The 20,568-nt window shown below is 38.2% G+C and overlaps 1 protein-coding gene across 1 annotated transcript in view; it reads right to left on the reverse strand.

The window, feature by feature from the left end:
- The window catches only part of GRM7 (glutamate metabotropic receptor 7), a 1,568,320-nt gene that overhangs the window by 405,317 nt on the left and 1,142,435 nt on the right, over positions 1 to 20,568 (reverse strand). Inside the window, exon 7 of the mRNA XM_007945853.2 lies at positions 11,924 to 12,063. Within this exon, the coding sequence (XP_007944044.1) occupies positions 11,924 to 12,063 (140 nt within the window). The remainder of the gene's footprint in view (positions 1 to 11,923; positions 12,064 to 20,568) is intronic.

Below are 20,568 nucleotides of genomic sequence, written 5' to 3' on the forward strand. Positions count from 1 at the left end.
CCACCCACAGCTCCACCCCTCTTCCATTGGCCAAGATAGAGACCCAGCTCTCTGCCCAGTGGCAGGTGCCTCAGCTCACTGGTATACTGATGACTAGTGGGTGATTAGGGGTACAGGAAGCTACCACAAGAAACTCTAAGGTCATTTTGGTTTCACTCCCTTTGACAATGTCAGGGGGTGTGATGCGCACCCCCTTGTTTACCTAGTGATGCTTCTGTCACCATGAGTTGGAATAGACTTGTTGGCAACTGATTTTTTGGGACTGGTCATTCTAGAATTTTTGGCTTCCCAGGGCAAAAATGTTAGTTAGATGGTATATAAATTCTCTTTTTTCCCCTTTAGAATTTTGGGGTTTTAAACCACTCGTGAGAGTGCCTGTTAATAATAGTTGAGCTCTCTAAAATCATCCTTCTTATTATTTTGTTTTTAGTGTATGTTTTGCCTAAGCCCCAACTGCAGACAGTAATGAAACCCAAAGATTTCCCTACAGACAATGGAGTATATTAATAAACATGAAGTGATTTTCTTGAATGCTTATAATGCAAACAAGTATTTGTGGAGGTTTAGGCTTCTCTAATGTACATGTTTGTGGAACCGTATTGATAATTACAAATACTATTAATCTTTTAGATTTTCGTAGAAAGAACGAAGCTATACACCATTGATTACTGGAAAAGGTGCTGACAGAACAAGTGAAATCTCTGTTTCTTTCTTGTCTAATCATGTTTCAGAATGTGTGCAAATATGTCTCCTAACAAAAGCATTAACTCTGCTAACACAACCATCTCTGGCAGGCTGTTTGTATTGACCTTTTAAAGAAACTGTTAGTACATACTTATGGATGTTTTTGTTCATTAATACTATAGATATGTTATTGCTCATCTTTTAAGGCAATTTCCTGAGACCATGAATAAAAAAGTCAAGCATATGGTCAAACAAAATTAGTGAAAATAGGTTAGAATCTTTATTTATTTTTACAGTTGTTGAATCAAATCCAACCCATGGCGACGCTATGAATGTCAGATAGTAGAACCATGTTCCATAGGACTTTCAATGGCTGATTTTTCAGAAGCTGATTATCATGCTTTTCATCTGAGGTGCCTCCAGGTGGGATTGAGCTTCCAAATTTTGTTAGCAGCCAAGGATTTTAATACCATCTTGGGACCTGAGAATTTATCCTAAATCTAGATTAGGTCAATGCAATGAAATGTCTATGGGAGTTAGGGGATTATGTAAATATCTAGAGTTAGTTGAGTATCAAAGGGCATTGGCAATTCATGATAGAAATTTCACCTTCTATGCAGTAAACCCAGTTCAATTCCTGACCAATGCATGTGCAGCCACCACATACCTGTTAGTGGATGCTTGAGTGCTGCTATGGAACTGAATAAATTCCAGTGGAGGTTCCAGATTAAAACAGACTAGGTAGAAAGGCCTGGTGATCTACTTTTGAAAATCATCCTGTGAAAATTTATGGATCACAATTGTCTGATCTCCACTAATCGTGGGTACAGCAGAGGATTGGACAACATTTTGTTCTGTTGTGCATGTGGCCTACTCAATGGCAATCAACACCAATAACAAAGCTGGTTAGCAGGCAGTGGGGAGTGGTTGAGAGAACACACACCCTGTTTAAAGTGGGAAGGGGCTGCTTAGATCTAGCCAGCTGTTGCTATATGAATAAAGTCATATCGTTGTTGCCAGACTTTTTGATCTCTTAAAGACAACACCAAAATATAGGTAGTCATATGAAATTTCTTGATTTTCACAATACTGGCAAATTAGAAAACAGGATTTACTATTTGGGATTTTCATTGTAAAACATCTCAGCATCACAGATGCTGATGAATGGAAATAACTTGTCACCTTGGTCTCAAGTTAAATGCCATCTTTTCAGAAAGGCCTTCATGATACTTTTAATAGATCTAGTAAATTGGCAGAGCCATGATAAGAAACCATATCCATCTAATTCTAAAACCTTTGCTGTTTCATCTCTTCCTTTAATACAGTGTTAAAAGGTAGAGAGACAGGTGGCAAGTGTGGCCACATTTAAGAGTTTGATTATTAATTCAGTTCAATCAAAGCTAAAGTAGTCAGCAATTCTCCTCTACTTGCTCTCTCAAAATTCCAATGTATCATATCTCTTCTGGGCTAAAAAAGGGTAAAAGAAGGCTCATTAACAATCTTCAGTATGCAGATGACATAACTTTGCTTACTTAAAATGAAGAGGACTTGAAGCACATACTGATAAATATCAGAGACTATAGACATCAATCAGTATAGATTACACAACAACATAAGGAGAAGAAAAATCCTCAGAACTGGACAAATAAGCAACATCAAGATAAATCATTAAAATTGTCAGGGATTTCATTTTACTTGGTTGGATCCACAATCAACACCCACAGAAGCAAAAGTCAAGAAATCAAATGATGTATTGCAGTGGACAAATCTGCTGCAAAAGGACCTCTTTAAAGTGCTGAGAAGCAAAGATGTCACTGTGAAGACTAAGGTGTGCCTGACCCAAGTCACAATATTTTTAATTGCTTCATATGCAAATGAGAGCTGGACAATGAATAAGGAAGACTGAAGAACTGATATCTTTGAATTGTGGTGTTGGCAAAGAATACTGAAATTCCCTGGACTGTCAGAAGAATGAACAAATCTGTCTTAGAAGAAGTATAGTTGGAATGCTCCTTGGAATGGAGAATGGCCAGAGTTCATCTCATCTATTTTGGTCACATAGACTGAAGGGACCAATTCTGGAGAAGGATATTGTGCTTGGTAAAGTAGAGGGTCAATGAAAAAGGGGAAGACTCTCAATGAGATGAATTGACACAGTGGCTAAAACAATGGGCTCAAAGATGGTGAAGATTGTGAGGTTGGCACAGGACTGGGCAGTGTTTTGTTCAGTTGTACATAGGTCATTATGAGTCAGAATTGACTTGATGACACTTAACAATAACAACAACATGAAAACAGAAATTCCATGCTATGTTCTCAAAAAGCTGCTGGTAGGTTTTTAAAAACAAAAATCAACTGAAACAAAAAGAAAACAATCTCTTTTTATCCTCACCATCCCTTGCTTACATTATCATTGAGAGACTACAAAATTCTATCTTTGCATTCAAACTATCCCTTGAGGAACCTATTTGTAAAATAAGCTCTTGAATGGATCCCTGAAAAACAGAGAATTGCTGAATGGAGTAGAATTCTGGATAGACTGGCTCATCCTTTCTTCCAACAGGCACTGAGGATATTTAAAAAAAAAAAAAAAAGTGACATAGTTCCTACTCTTAAGTAATTTATGATATAACTCAACTATTTGTGCCCATCTGTCCACCTATGCATCTGTTTAATATGTAATGAACAATTTCTATGTGGTACACATTAGGCTTCAGAAGTCTCTGGGTGGGGCACACAATTGAGCACTGAAAGGTTGGCACTTTGAACCCATGAAGAGATGTCTCAGAAGACAGTTCTGGTTACCAGCTTCTGAAAGATCACAGTCTTAAAAACCCAATGGAGTGGATCTAGCCTGCACATATAGAGTCACCATGAGTCAGCGTTGATTCAACAGCAACTAACGACAACCTGTATTATGCTAGGTGTTGGAGTATACAGAGAAATCCAGTTTTACACTAGAATCTGAAATTTTGAGCAGTGATGAAACTCGTGATAAGCTAAGGATGTTAAATTGTTATTGTTGTTATTAGTAGCTAACATTCATTCAACAAATACTATGTCATGGTCACTGCTTTAAGTACATTAAATATATTACTACATTTACTTCTGATAATAACTCTATGATTTAGGTACTATTATAATCTTACTACCACCAGCCACTCCTCAGAAGGAAGATGGGGCAATCTACTTCTGTAGTGATACTGCCTTGGAAAACCAAGGAGGGGTCGCTATGAGTCAGGTCTGACTCGATGGCACATACAACAACAACAACAACAACATAATTTTACTTGAGAGCTCTGGTAGTGTAGTGCATAAGGCATTTGACTGCTAACCAGAAGGTTGACGGTTCAAACCCACCAGCCACTCCTTGGAAGGAAGATGGGGAAACCTACTTCCATAGTGATACTGCCTTGGAAACCCAAGGAGGGGTGGCTATTTGACTGGTCAGACTCGACGGCACATAACAACAACAACAACAACATAATCTTGCTTTATAGCTAGTAAGCAGGAGAGTTAAAACTCAAATATATTCAATCAGGTCAGCTTTAAAGCCCTTCTTCCTAGACATAAATTATAAGAAATAGCTATTAATTAGAATGAGCAATAAAAGAAATCTTCAAATGAAAGATGATGAAGTACTATATTTGGACAACTTATATATTTTTTCCATTTAGTAACACTGCTGTAATTATGGCTATTACTCCACATCCCATGCAATACTTTGCAAATTATTAGTGTGGTTACATTTTAAAAAGCATGTTTATTGCTTTCCTTTAGAAACAATTGATTAGTAGTTTTATAGGCAGGTGTTTGGGAAATAAAATTTGATGAAACAGTGATTCTGATGGTCGTTTTACTTGTGTCTTTAAATGTATGTGGGAGCCAAAATTCTAACTGATTTGAAAGATTCAATATTTAACCAAATCATGATTTTTAAAATTAATTTTTAATCATCTCAGATTAATAGAATCTAAAAAAATCTGCTTCATTAAGCTGACAGTTTTCCTTTTCCAATTTGGACACACTAAAAAAAGAGTTTTGTTTTCATTTTTTGATTACTATGATGAATAAGATTGTAAATATAGTGTATCTTACATAAATTTCCTTAATTTATTGATAAGTGAACAATCCAAAGGTCATTATAAATGGCTTCAGGTAAGGGTTTCTTAGGGATCTTCCATTGTGTCCTCATAAGCACTCCAGGCATTTCCCAGGGTGCATTCCCTTCTGAGAAGAGCTGGCAGATATCCAGAGACTTGTCCTGATTGGACATTTTTATTTGGGTACCCACTCCCATCATTATGGCCATGATGATTGGCTTGGGCTGAATTAGGTCCCACCCCTGGATGTGGGAACTATTTTAAGGGAACACACATCAGTAAAAGGAATCTTGGATGCTCTTCCCAGAAGGAGGACAAGTGAATGCTAACGGTAGATAATGTCCACCATTAAAATCTTTACATGTTAATTATATATGTTTTTATAGATTAACAAAAAAGACAAATCCAATGACGCTTCTGCTCTACATCTTCAGATTCTAACTGTCGATGGAAAACATTGGTGGGAGAAGGAAAGCAATTAAGTGGTCAAAGCAATCCCTCAAAGGCTAAGAGGGAGAATAAAGTGCTATTTACATAGCATTTACATTGTATTATGTATTATAAGTAATTAAAGGTAATTTAGGAGCTCTGGTAGCATAGTGCCTAAGGCACTTGACTGCTAACCAGAAGGCTGGTGGTTCAAACCCACCAGCCACTCCTCAGAAGGAAGGTTGGGCAATCTACTTCCATAGTGATACTGCCTTGGAAACCCAAGGAGGGGTCGCTATGAGTCGGGTCCGACTCGACGGTACATAACAACAACAACAACAAAGGTAATTTAAAGTGTGTAGGAGGATGTGCATAGGTTATATGAAAATAATATGTCATTTTATATAAGGGACTTGAGCAGCCAGGGATTTTGGTATCCATGAAGGCATTAAAACCAGTCTCCAGCAGATACCAAGGGACAACTCTGCCTACTGTGTGCGAGGTACGGTTCGAACAGGTGTATCAAATAGTGACTTAAAAGTGGTTTTACTCTTAAGGAGCTTCCAGTCTCCAGGTGGAAAGTATAAATTCAGCAGTAAATTAAGTCACCTGCCTCTGAAGACAAGAGAATTGGTGTATCTGATAGAACCGTAGAAGGTTGAGGGTTATACGAACTTGAGTCATCTTGGAAGGCTGAAGCAATATTCACTCAGTGTCTTCAATTTAAGAGTGTGCAATTCACTGTAAGAAGCCATCTGTTAAGGATAGCTTTTCTTTTTTCTTTTTTACTTTAATCAACATTTTGGCATTTTAAATAATTTTAGTTACTTTAAGAAACATTTTGGGCATATCTGAATTATCTATTAATTCCAGATAAAAGAAGAATGATGACAAAAAATCCTTTTGTTTCTATCACACATAAGCATGGATAGAATTTAGTGCACACATAAACTTAGCTTTTGTAAAAGTAGCCACATTCCATTTCTTGCTGTTTTTCTGTCATATTTGCTTACCACAATTTTTTTTTTCATTTTTACTGTGATTTGGGTAAAAGTTTACAGAGCAAGTTCATTTTCCATACAGCAGCTGACATACACCTTGTGTTATGACATTGACTGAAATTTCTCACAATGCAACAGCTCCTCTCCCACTTCCCCCCCATAACCACCTCTTCCCTATGTCCTTCCCTCCCATTCACTTCTGCCCCGTGAGCTGTCTCCCTGGGCATACACAACCCTTCTATTCTCCCATGATTGATCTCTCCAAGGAATGTATCTACCTCCAAGGAATGTATCTACCTAATGGTAATTTTCAGCTCATATGCCTGTCTTTTGTTTGGCTGGAAGCCACAGGAGTGGCCTTACCACAATTTTTAAATAGTACCACATTTTGGGTCCTAAAACTTATTATTATTATTTCCTCTTATTCATGTGAAAAATTATCACTTATCCTACAAGAACAGCCCGAATATAACATTTTGGTAAAAGTCAGTTGCTGTCCTGACTGATGACAATCCTATGTGTGTCAGAGTAAAACTGTGCTCCATAGAGCTGTCAAAGGTTAATTTTTTAAAGGATCACCAGGCCTTTCTTCTGAGATCCTCTAGATGGACTAGAGCAATGAATGTTTTGATTAGCAGCTAAGTGCTTAACCATTTTTACCACCAGCCCTAAAATGCAATTCTTCTGTTACAGAGGCATTATGCTAATATGTTCATGAATGAGTAATGCAGGGACCTGCCCCTTGTTTTTCCTAGCATCTCCATTAGCAGTATCATGCTAGACATATTGGAGATGATCAGTGGGTTTATTGTTTTATCCATTCTCCTGCTTCTTTTCCAGGAAGAGTGTTTTACGGAATTTCTGCATAGCAGAATACAAACCTCAAAAAATAAATTAGGGTTATTTCCATAAATGTTGCAATTGGAAGGGTAAATTGCTTTGCTGTTTGCATTTTCCTTCAGCAGAATTCCTGTCTCTGCAGAAATATCCTACTATCAACCTATTATTACGCAACAGTGGATAAAGGGCCAGATCTACTATGCTCAGCAGTGAGGGTGCACGAGGACGCCCCATGAAAGAAGGCTCGTTACTTGGCAACCAGATTCCAGGAGATTGAATGCAGAATGACAGATCAGCTTTGGGATTCTAAGAATTGAAAACTCTGATGTCTTGGCTCAGAAACTCATTTGCAATTACTGACCTCCAAGAGAGCTCTCTTGAAATTTTTATTTGCTAGAGATGATGTAACAGGGGATTGAAAGAGTACCTCTGAGTCCTTGTAAATGAGTGGAAGCACACACAGTACTTGAAATGCTTTGCTTTGTGCTATTGACACAAACCAACAAAAACTACATTTACCCACATTCTACTCTCACAGAACTTTTTAACTGAGTCAGGATAATTGGATGAAAATGAACATTAGAGACAGGGTCAACCATGGGATATGATAGGTGAACTTTGGCCCTTTGGGACAGGGTACCTTCTGGGAACTATACTACAATGCCTTCCTCTCTCTCTTTTTTTTTTTTTTTTTTTCCTCTCTCTCTTTTTTCTCCTCTGAACATGATTAAAATTCAAACTAACAATATCCTAAGAAGTCTATAAAAAGTGCCGACAGAGTAAGCGCCTATCAAAACCAGTATAGAGGCCACATTAGCTGAATTATTCCAGTCTCTATTGGCTGAATTATTCCATCTCTCTCCCTTCTAAATATGGTCCTGCTCATGGCTCCAATATTGATACCTTTAAGTTTCGTGCAATCCCAAGTGTAAACCACTGTATTCATATGAGGATTTAGGTATTCCAGTCCATACTTCCTCACACACCACTCTCATCATGACACAGAGAATCACAAATATTCCCACTTAGTGCCAAGTCAAGTATTTACCCTTAATCCTTCTTCCAAAAATAAACACAAAAATTGAAGGTATATGGTCTGTCCAACCTTCCAGAAAAGTGAAACCGAGTATTTTAATTTGAGGGCTGCTTGGAGTAGTTGGAATGGAATCATACCATCTATGAGGTTTTCATGCCCCGGGTTCTTTGCTGTTTTCTGTTCTCTCCCTCTAATTCCTGGAAAAGTCATTTAAGTTATTTTCATAATGATACCCCAAAGTTACTTTCTGACCTTCAGACTTATATCCACTGCAGTTGGCTAACATATACTGTTGATGTGGAGTCGATTCTAACTCATGGAGACCCCACGTGTGTCAGAGTAGAATTATGCTCGATAGGGTTTTCAGGAGGAGCTCTGGTAGCATAGTGGCTAAAGCACTTGACTGCTAACCAGAAGGCTGGCGGTTCAAACCCACCAGCCACTCCTCGGAAGGAAGGTTGGGCAATCCTACTTCCGTAGTGATACTGCCTCGGAAACCCAAGGAGGGGTCGCTATGAGTCGGGGCCGACTCGACGGCACATAACAACAACAACAACAACAACAACAACAAGGGTTTTCAGGGGTTGATTCTTCAGAAATTGATTGCCAGACCTTTCTTCCAAGGGATCTCAGAGTGGACTTGTACCTCCAACCTTTCATTTAACAGCCGAACACATTAACCATTTGCACCACCCAGGGATTCTCTTATTTATTGGCTTTTAAATGTACTCAGAACAAAACTGAAAAAAAAAAAAAAATGTTTAGCACAACCTACATGAGACTGTATAATATGGCTGTTACCTCTTGGTCAATTTACCCTCCCACCACTCTTTCCCCTTTTGCTTGACTGATTGTACCATCTCCTTGTTGACCTTTTGACCTGCTCGGAAAATCATTCATCTTCTACACCCACGCTGGTTATACTCACATCATTTGCTTCTTATCCTGTCGTTCCATCCCACCTCTGTTATGCACTCTCCTAACAGCAATTTGAACACACTCTGGAGTTTCCACGTACATATCTCTTTATTTATTTGCCATGTAACTTGCTTTTAGATCATCAGTTGTGTGAGAATAGGAAGCACTTTTGTTTTATTCTCTATCGTGTATCCATTACCTCTCACAGTGTTTATGACATGATAGACAACTGTTGAATGGCTAACCAAACACATTTTTTTATGAAGGATAAAATGTAAAACAAAGAGAGTAAAATAAAATTAGTGTTGATATTTGTTCTTAAAAATTAGGCACTTTAGGTAATCTGAAGTTAGTAAATGATGGCTGGAAATTCTGAAGTAATAAATAGGTTACATATAACAAGAATTCAACAATGGTGCAAGGGAGTATTCTAGAACAAAGCAATACACTTGTTTATTTTCTTGGGTCTTACAATAAGCCCTTAATACTTCATGTATAAAGGATAGACCTTGACTCTTCATTTAGTTTCATTTAGTTGACCAATTCTGGTATCACAATGGAAATACTAAATAAGAGCATATTTTGGATATGGCAAACAGTTCATATTGTTTTCATTCTTCTTGATCACCACTTCTTGATTTTAGCTTTCATTTTTTCTTATTTTCTCATTTTGTTTGTAAGTGTAGTGTGCCTTGGGGTAGATACTAGCATCTTCATTGATTTTTCCCTTAACACTCTTGTCAGGCACAGATAGACCCTCCATCCATTCTTTGATGCCAGATTACAATCCTTTTGACCCAAACTTAATGTTGGCTCATTGGCTGGTGGACTTCATGAGAAGAATAGTTACAAGCAGACCCAGGCCTGGGCAATATGAGTGAGACAAATTGGCCTGTGATGCCTCCACCCTTCCCTGTATACACAAACTTGTTCTTAGAAATCAGAACAAAAGCAGGACCCTATCAGGATATTAATCAATTCACGTTCCAAAAGCCTTAACCTTAATGATTTGTAAAATGCAAAGGCATAGACTTACGTCTTATAATAACTCCTAATAATTCCCAATTTATTCCTCCTGAAACCCCTCACAGTTCAATGGGCAGGTGTTTTCCTTTCATGGTGCAAGTTAAATAAAAATAACTCTGTTTGACTACAAGAAACCCTGGTTGTGTAGTCTTAAAGCATTCAGCTATTAACCAAAAGTTGATGGTTTGAACCCACCAGCCCCTCCATGGAAGATTAGACAGTCTGTGTCTGTAAAAATTTACAGCCTTGAAAATCCCATGGGGCAGTTCTACTCTATCCTATAGGGTCACTATGGGTCAGAGTGTACTGGACAGCATTGGGTTGGGTTTGGTGTTTGACTATAGATGTAGATGAATTCTTCATTTCAGCTGGTGGATAAGGGCTAATGCCATAATTTCCAGCATTGGAAGAGACATTAGAAGAATCCAATCACAATAGAACAGAAGGGCAGTGTTTGCACGGGGAAACAGCTCAAGGTGGCAGGAGTGCATGGGAGGAAGAGGTAACTATGGGGAAGAAGTGGGAAGAGAGCTGTTACATTGTGGAGAATCAAAAAGAATTTTCTGAGATAAGTTCTATTCAGACAACAGAAAAGTATATTCTTGAATTTAGTATGATTTTTAAGTTATATATATGAACCCGAGAAAACTGATATGTTTTTTTAAACTAATAATAATTCTAAATGTAAAGCATTGTTAGAATTACTCTATGGAAGTTTCAAAGTAACATATAAGGAAAGTTATTTTTATTTATTTATTTATTTATTTATTTATTTATTTATTTATTTTCTTTAAAGGCCCTTATAGCTGTTGGGTAACAGATAGGCAACCATATTCTAAACAGAAGATAAAATAATTCTGTAGGATATACATAATAATCAGACCAGGCCACCCCAGGACTGTGGTAGGATGAGACAAATACAAGGTCATTCTGTGATGTCAGAAACTAAACAGTAACCAGGATACTCTGCATCAGATAAATAACTAAACCTCCCCCTCTTCCAGTTCATCAAAGTGCCTAGTGCCTAAGTGAGTGACAATTCTAACCTAGCTGTCATTCTCTCATTTCCGACATAAAAATAATCAAGACACACAATCAACAAATTGCCTCCACTTCCTAAGCATACCCAATCACAAACTAGCCCCTGCTTCCCTACAACTCCTTAGAATCACTGACTCAAGCCCAAAGCAAAAGTACCCCCAAATACTTCCCAATTCAATCCTCCTGAAACACCTCATAATTCTGTGAGTAGGAGCTTTTCTTTCACGGTGAAAGTCAAATAAACCTGTCTTTTTGACTATGAATAAGTTCTTGGTGGTTTTGTCTGGTGGACTTTGACATAACCTTGCACAAGAACTTGGCTGCTTATTCAAAAACACATTTCAGAGAAATAAGTTATGGAAATGGCTAACACTTCAATTAGTCAGATGATCTCAGCATAAGCCAAACTCACTAAAATACACATAAAAAATTAAATTTAAAAAACACTACTACCAAATAAGGATGGAAGATTGAAGGAAGAAAAGTTAGATCAATAGAAAGATAGTGTGAAAATGCTAACTGGTAACTCGTTTCTTAAAAAACTAAGCCTCAAATTTTTAATCCTAAATATGGTGTCAGGCTTAAATAAAACAGTACACATAAAATACTGAGTGTAATGTCCAGAACAAACTCAATGCACACCCCTACATCATCATCACCACCACTACCACTACCACCACAACTATTGCCATATTATGATTATCAACCCCTGTTGACATCTGTAACAAGATGCATGTTCACCTGTGTATCATGATAACAAATGAACAAGAGACACTTACTAATGTGAGAAAATTAAGTCTGCTCATTCATCACACACAAAAAGAAGAGAAACAAGTAGAACTCACATTGAGCTGAAGTTCATCCGTCCACTGTCCAATCAGGCGGTAACCAGGGTTGGTGGTGTTTGTAGTCTGGTACTGAAAGATATCATAACGTCCAGGTGCATCTCCATTTTTGTTAAACATTACTGGGGTGCCAGCACTACCTGAGGGAGACATGATGGAGATAGATTTTAGAGTCAAAAGACTCCTTCTAGTTCTCAGGTCTGAGTGATAGTATGAAAACCTACTGAAAGACAAGGTAGCAGATATCCCCATTGTTTAATGGGTCCTCTGGATATTAATTAAAGAAGGTATGGAAGTTAATCTGGCTTCCCTTTAAATAAGTTTATTTCTCAGTACATCTTAATATTTTATTTTAATAATTCCACACTTATGAGGGAAAAATATTATTTTGCAGACATAACCTTAAATTCAATTAGTAGTAGCTGTTGTTGTAGTATGCTATTTAGCCTACTTTGACTCATAGAGACCCTGTATGAAAGAGTGGAACTTCCCCATGGGATTTCTTAGGCTATAATCCTTAAAAGAGCAAATCACCAGGTCTTTTCTTCCATGAAGCTGCAGGTAGGTTCAAACTACTGATGTTTTGATTAGCAGCTGAGTGCTTAAACATTGCACCATCACTCCTAAGTAGCAGCGATCATAATAGTAGTACTGTTTCTGCATGACATTAAATTGTTTGAGCAAAGAAACATTTCTAAAAAATATAAATGAATAAACAAACAGAATATGGGTGCACTATAAAACCAACAAGAAAAACATTCACTTAAATATGTGTTTGGATATTGATTGAATTTATTTATTTATTTTTAATTTAAAAATATTTTTGCTGGTCATTTCTAGCTTACTTTATATGTTAACTAGTGTAAATACTCAGTTGAGTATCTGAAAAGTGTTTAATAATATTTGTTTCTTTCTCATAGATCTATGTTGGTTTTGCTTCTTAAAATGTCAGTCTTAAAGTGCAACTTTTTTTTTTTTGCAGAATTAGACATTGAGGTCAATATTTAAATTAAACACATGAAGCACTCGACAAACCATTGATAGAGAATAAAAGAGATGAATTTTGGATGGTTTCAGCAATAATTCCAAAGAAATTGTAATTGGGTGCTATTTTCCTCATTAAAAAAAAAAAAAAAAAAAACACCTCACTGCCAGGGAGTTGGTCTCGACTCATAGCGACCCCTCCTTACGTTTCCAAGGAGGTATCTTGTTGGAGGTAGATTGGCCAGTCATCCTTCCCAAGAGTGACTAGTGAGTTTGAACTACCAGTCTTCTGGTTAGCAGTCAATGCCTTAGGCACTATGCCACCAGAGCTCCAAATAATATTTCAAGCACAAAATAGTGCTCCATTTCCTATTGTTTACAAGAATGTTTACAGATCATTTACAACATAAAACAGAATCATTGAGAAGAGAAGACAATTCTCCTTTATTTATTTATTTATTTTTCAGATAGGTCTTAGGAAATGAGCATAGGAACTCTGGTAGCATAGTGCCTAAGGCACTTGACCGCTAACCAGAAGGCTACCGGTTCAAACCCACCAGCCACTCCTCAGAAGGAAGACAGCACATAACAACAACAACAGGAATGAGCATAAAACACTTTTGAGAATTGCTCATTATAGACTTAAGGTACTAAGGGTTCTGCATCTCGTTAGCAAAGCCTTCCACTTCTGTGTAATTTGCGTAAACACAATATTTGCTTTAATGACATGGATGAAAGAAAAAATATATCAGGACAAACTATGCTTAAAAAGAGTTGATGTTGTGAGTAGTCTAACTCAAAAAATCACTGAACACAAGAATGAAGTTCAAAAAATTATCCAGAAAGAGATAAAACATGTAGAGACACAATAGGCCTCAGCAACCCTCTACAGAAAGTTACTCCCACTAGAAGGTGTCCAACACTACAGGCAGCATAAAGGAGCAGTGAAGAAACCCCACACATTGCTACAACTATCTGTCACAAGATTATGTGGCATGATTGCATATTAAAAATAAATCTAAAAAAAGAACACAGAAATTGTGGTAGACTGACTAATGACTCACTACCTATGCCCATGTCCTAATCCTGAAACCTGTAAGTTTGCTAACCTTGTATAGCAAAACAGACTGCAGAAGTTGAGAAACTTGAAATGGGAAATTATCCTGCAGTATCCAGGCAGGCCCAATGTAATCACAGCGGTATTTATAAGAAGGATGCAAGAGTCAAAAAAAAGGAAAGTGGAGATGTGAAGACAAAAGCAAGAGGTTGGAGAGATGTGAGGAAGGGGTTGTGAGCAAGGAGCAGGCAGACTCCAGAAGCAAGAAAACAGATTCTTCCCTAGAACCTTGAGAAGAAATACAGCCTGGCGACACCTTGACGTTAGTCCAGGAAGACTCAAGTTGGTTTTCTACCTATAGAACTGTAAGAGAATGCATTTGTGATTTTTAAGACACTAAATCTGTGGTAATTTTTTACACCAACAATATGAAGGTAATGCAGAGTTGTAGATCACAGAACATCGATCCCTTAATTTTGCAGGCAAGAAAAGATACATAGATTCAGAAGGTGAAGTCCCTTGCTCTAAGGCCACTCAACTAATTAAACTAGAAGTGTGCTTAATTTTGGAAACACACAGAACAAGGTTTAAATTCCAGGTCCACCACTTACTATATGTGTGACCTTTAACAAGTTGATCTTTCTCCACTTCTGAATTTCACTAATAATGCCCTTCTCATATGGTTAGAATGAGGATTAAATGTAATAATGCACCTAAAGTACCCTTTACATAATGCTCAATAAATGATAATTATTTTTTGTGACTTTCATTTCTTTGTGAACACATGTGGTCAGATAACTGTGGTAAAATGAGCTCATTTATGTGACCTTTTGCCTTAGGTTTTTTGAAAAACAGCTTGAAAGATTTTTCCCCTAATTCCTGTGCAGTTAACTTTGCCCTAGTTTTCAAACATAAACAGTTTGTTAGTTTTGTTCAGGTTGATGGACATTTCCTGGGTAAACTGTAAACCAGGATGATATGATGCTTTTTGTCTAGGCCTGAGCTGCTGCTTGCCCCGTGGTTGGTATGCAACTGACAAAGATTGTTCATTATTCCACACAAATGAAATGACTGCCTAAGGCACTTGACTGCTAACCAGAAGGCTGGAGGTTCAAACCCACCAGCCACTCCTCGGAAGGAAGATGGGGCAATCTACTTCCGTAGTGATACTGCCTCGGAAACCCAAGGAGGGGTCGAAATGAGCCAGGGCCGACTTGAGGACACATCACAACAACAACAAAGACTATGCAAAGGACATTACTATAGCCTACTATGCAAATGAAGTGTTTGTGGCCTTTGGAGATGGGATTAGTCAGTTTATGGCCCTGGTAAGAGGGCCATTACTTGACATTGATGAAGAGTTTGTGTATATATGCAGCCAACCCCACAGAGTTTTCTCAAACAGGCAGCAGATAGAAGCAGAAGGAAGAAAGAGGAGAGAACCAGTAGAGTGAAAGGAAGCAAGGGACCTCTTAAAGGAGCTATAATACAGGCCAAGACTGTAACACTGAAGACAGAAGAGGCCTGGATGGGGCCTTACATCAGAGTCAGTGGTGATAGAAGGGAGGCTGAAAGCAAAGCCTTTCCTGAGGTGTCAAGAGGAAGTCTTTCCTCAGGGGGCAGAGAAGTAACTTGTCCTCAGGGAGCTGAGAAGAAGCCTGTCATCAGGGAACCAACAGGAAGCCTTTCCTCAGAAGACTGATAGGAGACTTATCCTCAGGGGGCTGAGAGGACACTGCCAGGCTGAGAAGGGATGCACACAGGAGAGAAAAGAGTCTGCTTGCCTTCATGGGTGAAAGGGGGTTGGGAGAGCTGTCTTGCACTTAAGAAGGAAAGGATGTGTTCTCTTCTTTGGAGGAGCCTTCCAGACTTTGCCTATGTCCTTCCTGATCCTGAATTGTACCTTGTTGCTTTCTTAATAAACCACTTAACTGTAAATATGGTCCATGAGTTCTGTGTGGCTATTAGCAAACCCAGAAGAGAAGTAGAGACTGAAATGGGAGAGATGGCTGGGATCAGAATTGATTTAAAAAGAAAAATAAAAAAACTTAGAGAGTGGAGATGTGTCTGTCCTCTACCTCCTAAGAATCACTTCGGTTGATCTTGATTCACTCCCTGAGGTTGGATAGGTTCTGATGCTACTACTCCTCCCATTTGCACAGATACCTGGACCAATCTCTTTTCCAGTGCACCAAAATTGTCTTTCCTAACTGGTATCTAATTTCACTGTCAGTATAAGCATCTTTTATTTTCCAAACAGAAAGCAAAAGCCCACTCTGGGAGTGGACATACATTGATCTCCTGTAAGTAGCACTTCTTTGGTCCTACCAACTTGAGGAAATAGTCAACCTGTGTGTGGCCATTTAATTTTTTTATTTTTCCTATGTTTTACCTTTCCCATCTTCTCAGCTCCCTGAGGACAAGTTTCTTCTCTGCCCCCTGAGGAAAGACTTCCTCTTGACACGTCAGGAAAGGCTTCTTTGCTTTCAGCCTCCCTTCTATCACCACTGACTCTGATGTAAGGCCCCATCCAGGCCTCTTGCTGTCTTCAGTGTTACAGTCTTGGCCTGTATTACAGCTCCTTTAAGAGGTCCCTTGCTTCCTACTTTACTGGACAATCTGTCAGTCTGTCATACTGTGATGGCTTGCATACTGCTGTGATATTGGAAGTTTTGCCACCAAAATTTGAAATTCTATCAAGGTTACCATGGTGGGCAGGTTTTAGTGGGCTTCCAGATTAAGACAGGCCAGAGATAAAGGTCTGTTTATTTCTATTTCTGAAAATTGGCCAGTGAAAATCCTGTCTGGAAGATGACTTTCCCTTGGTTGGAAGGCACTCAAAATACACTGTAGGCACAACAATTGGCTCAAACATGCCAACAATCATGCAGATGGTAGAGGACTGGGCAATGTTTCATTCTATTGTACATAAGGTCAACTTGAGTCATAGCTGACTCAATGGCAACAATGATAACAACATGCTTTACCTACACACCACCCCTTAGGACACAAATTCACCCACTCTATCATAATAGGGATCTCCTAAGTTCTCCGTTTGTAGAAATCAGCACAAAGCTTTCCATTGTAGGGAAAAAAATGATTTTTAATATTGACTGTCTACTGTCAGCAAGCTTTCCAAGTATATACAGATTTTGCAGGTTATTAGCAAGAAAATAAGAATCTTGCCATTTTGTGGAACATTAATATTCAGATACTCATCTGTCTTTTCCTTCATTGGATACTAGGATGTTGTGCTTCGTTATAATTCTACAGCTTCTATTCATTAAATAATATGACTGGAATTTTTCATAGTCTTTGAGAGGAGTGAGGATGAATGTTGGAGACCTGTGGCTTCAAAAGATCTCAAGCTCACCAACTAAATATTTGTCAGAATGGGATACACTGCCTAATTCTCCTCTCTTTTTACAATTTTTGTTAGGAGAAATGATTCTTGTCGTGCCCTTTCCATTCTCATTAAAATTCATGTTTTTAAAAAATTAAGGCATAAGAGCTGAATACTTTATCTAAGTGATGACTTGTAATAGCATATTGTGTGGCTTTGACCTTTTTGATGGATTCTATCATACAACTGGCTTATTATTTCCAGTTTTTCCATCTCTCTTAGGGGCTGTGCTCAATGAACCCTATATTAAAAAGAGATATAGAGAAAGACAGGATGAAGAAATTTCAGAGAAGTAAAAGAAGTTATTAAAAGGGTAGCAATTACCTGCAGAGATTCCCATGTGGTATTACAGTGAGGTGATGCAGTGGATAAGGAATTTGTCTGCTAATCAGAAGGTCAGCAGTTCAAACTCACCACATGCTCCATAAGAGGGAGATGAGGCAATCTACTTCCATAAAGATTTACAGCCTTGGAAATACAGTAGGGTTTGCTATGAGTCTTAATTGACTCTATGGCAGTGCTTTGGCTTTTGACTTTGGTGTAACAGTGAGAATGCAGTAATCCTTTACTCAAATAAAGGAAAAAGGGACAGTTGACAAGATGGGTTCCAGCTCCCACCAGAGGATAAATGACAGATTGTACTCAAGTCTGAAATCTCCCCTAAGTGCTGAGAGTGAACAGAACTCCTTCCTTTCCAAACAGAGAATTTGGAATCCCAACTCCCCACATGACAGAACAGTCATCTTCCTCAATGCATTTACTTAACAGATTTTTTTTTTTCCAATTTTACCACCCACAGATCTCAGAAACTCTGTCTTGATTTGTTTGCCAGTTATCTATGGCTCCTCAAAAACATGTCCCACAAATTAGCACTTAGATGACAAAATTTATTTTGCTCATGATCAGTCATTTGAGAAGTCTATATGGAGACAGTGTGTCTATGCTTCACTCACATTAACTGAAAGCTTGAAGGCTGTACTTGGAATTATCCAAAGATGTGATGACTTACATGTCTGATAGTTGATAGCTACCTTGGCTGTGAGGACCTTGGCTATCATGGTGGCTGGAACATGGCCTCTCGATGTGGCTCTTTGGCTTCTTCACCCCTAAGAGCAAATGTCTCAGGGAAATCAGGTGGAAGCCCTATTATCTTTTACACTTTAGAAATCACATAGTGTCACTTACGCATGAGCAAAATGGTCAATGAGATTCAAAGGGAAGGGACATAGATTTCACTGCACAATGGGATAATGATAATTTTATGTTATAAGAAGATCATGTGGGGTATGAGATACAGATGTAAACATCTTTACATAATATGCAGCTTTGGTGGAATAGTGCCTAAGGCATTTTACTGCTAACCAGAAGATTGGTGGTTCAAACCCATCAGCTACTTTGTGGAAGGAAGACTGGGCAATATACTTTAGGGAAGATTTACTTTGGTATACCCCTACCAAAATCTGTTTTCTAGAAGCTAGCAAATCTAGCTACAAACATAGTGAGAACTAAAATTGTTTAAAATTTTGTATCCAAGAACCCAAATCTGTGAAATTTACATATGCAAGTTTGGTTACCTGGTTAAAGGGGCCAACAAAGAGTAACTAAAACTAATGTTGGTTCAAGAGTTATATTACAGATGCAGGGAAAAAAGGCTGGAAGTCATGAAGGATTAATTAATCACCTTTTCTCTCAGTGCATGAGATGAGGATAACTAGTTGGTAAAGATTTGCAATACTTTTAGGACACTTAAATATTATTTCTTAGATTGATGATTTGGTAAATGTAAATGTCAGAATGATTAAATTGTACTCTAGTCTTTGGGGACAAAACTCCTAGGGTTTCAGCCAATTCTCTACTTAAGTAGCAAAGAAACACATTCAAGCTTATTGAGACAAAGAAAAATCAAAATCTTCCTAAAATATTCCAGTAATAAGGCTAAATTCTTCACAACGGACAAGAAAGAGACTTGTGTTCTAGATCTGTCTCTGTCTTTCACTGCCTCTGAAGTTTTGGGCAAATATTTTCTCCTCTCTGGGATTTGGTTTCTTTATTTAAAATTTAAGAAATAGAATGAGAAAAAAAAAAAAAAATCAAACTCCTTGTGATTCTAATAGTTGCTCACTTAAAGTGATGTGGAATACACTAAGCCTAGCAGAGGTTTCCGTGCCTTACAAAACTGCTGAGCCCTGCTGTCAATGAATGTGACATGTCTCTTGAGCCAGAAGTATCCTGACTGGACATATAGTAGAAAAATATGTCTTCACAGAAAAGATTATGCTGACCCAAGGCAGGATAACACTGATGACAGAGGGAGAGATAAATGCTTTGTCCTGGCTGTGAATTCTCACAGAGCTTCTCATCTTACCATGAGATAGAAGATATCTAAAGGAAGCCCTTGGTGTCAGCCACTTGGAGAATAAGAGTAAAGTATGTAGCTTCGGAATCAGACATTCTAGATTCCAAGTGTGGCATCATCACTACCTCACTGTATGGCTTTGACTATCATGATTATTTACCTCTCTAAGAAAGCTTCCATAAACAGTCCAAGGGAGTGGTATACCATGCAATCTTCAGCCTATATGAACATGAGACCAGAAGAACTAGATGGTGTCTGGCTACCACTGTCAACCAGCCAGAGGGGGATCTAGGTAGGAAATCTTGGACAGAGCAGGAGGACAATGTAGAACAAAACTCAAAAACATAAAAAAAAAAAAAAAAAAAAAAGATGAGGTTTGCTGGTCTGATAGACCCCAGTAGAACCCCTGAGACTATGCTCCCTAGCTGCCTTTCAGCCAAAACAAAAGACAGGCATATGAGCTGAACATTACCATTAGGTAGATACATTCCTTGGAGAGATCAATCATGGGAGAATAGAAGGGCTGTGTATGCACAGGGAGACAGCTCAGGGGGCAGGGGTGAATGGGAGGGAAGGACACAGGGAAGAGGTGGCTATGGGGAGGAAGTGAGAGGCGACCTGTTGCATTGTGGGAAATTTCAGTCAATGTTTTAAGATAAGGTGTATGTGAACTGCTGTCTGGAAAATGAACTTGCTCTGTAAACTTTTACCCAAATCATAATAAAAATGTAAAAAAAAAAAGAAAAGTTCTGTTACCTATAAAAAAAGTGGGGAGATAGGTAATAGTATCTAAACTATTGTGATATTTTGAAGATTAAATAAACTAACACAGGTATAATACTTAG

Source organism: Orycteropus afer, unplaced genomic scaffold (genome assembly GCF_000298275.1).
Source record: "Orycteropus afer afer isolate SDZICR_OR568_19922 unplaced genomic scaffold, OryAfe1.0 scaffold00144, whole genome shotgun sequence".
NCBI classification, from domain to species: Eukaryota; Metazoa; Chordata; class Mammalia; order Tubulidentata; family Orycteropodidae; genus Orycteropus; species Orycteropus afer.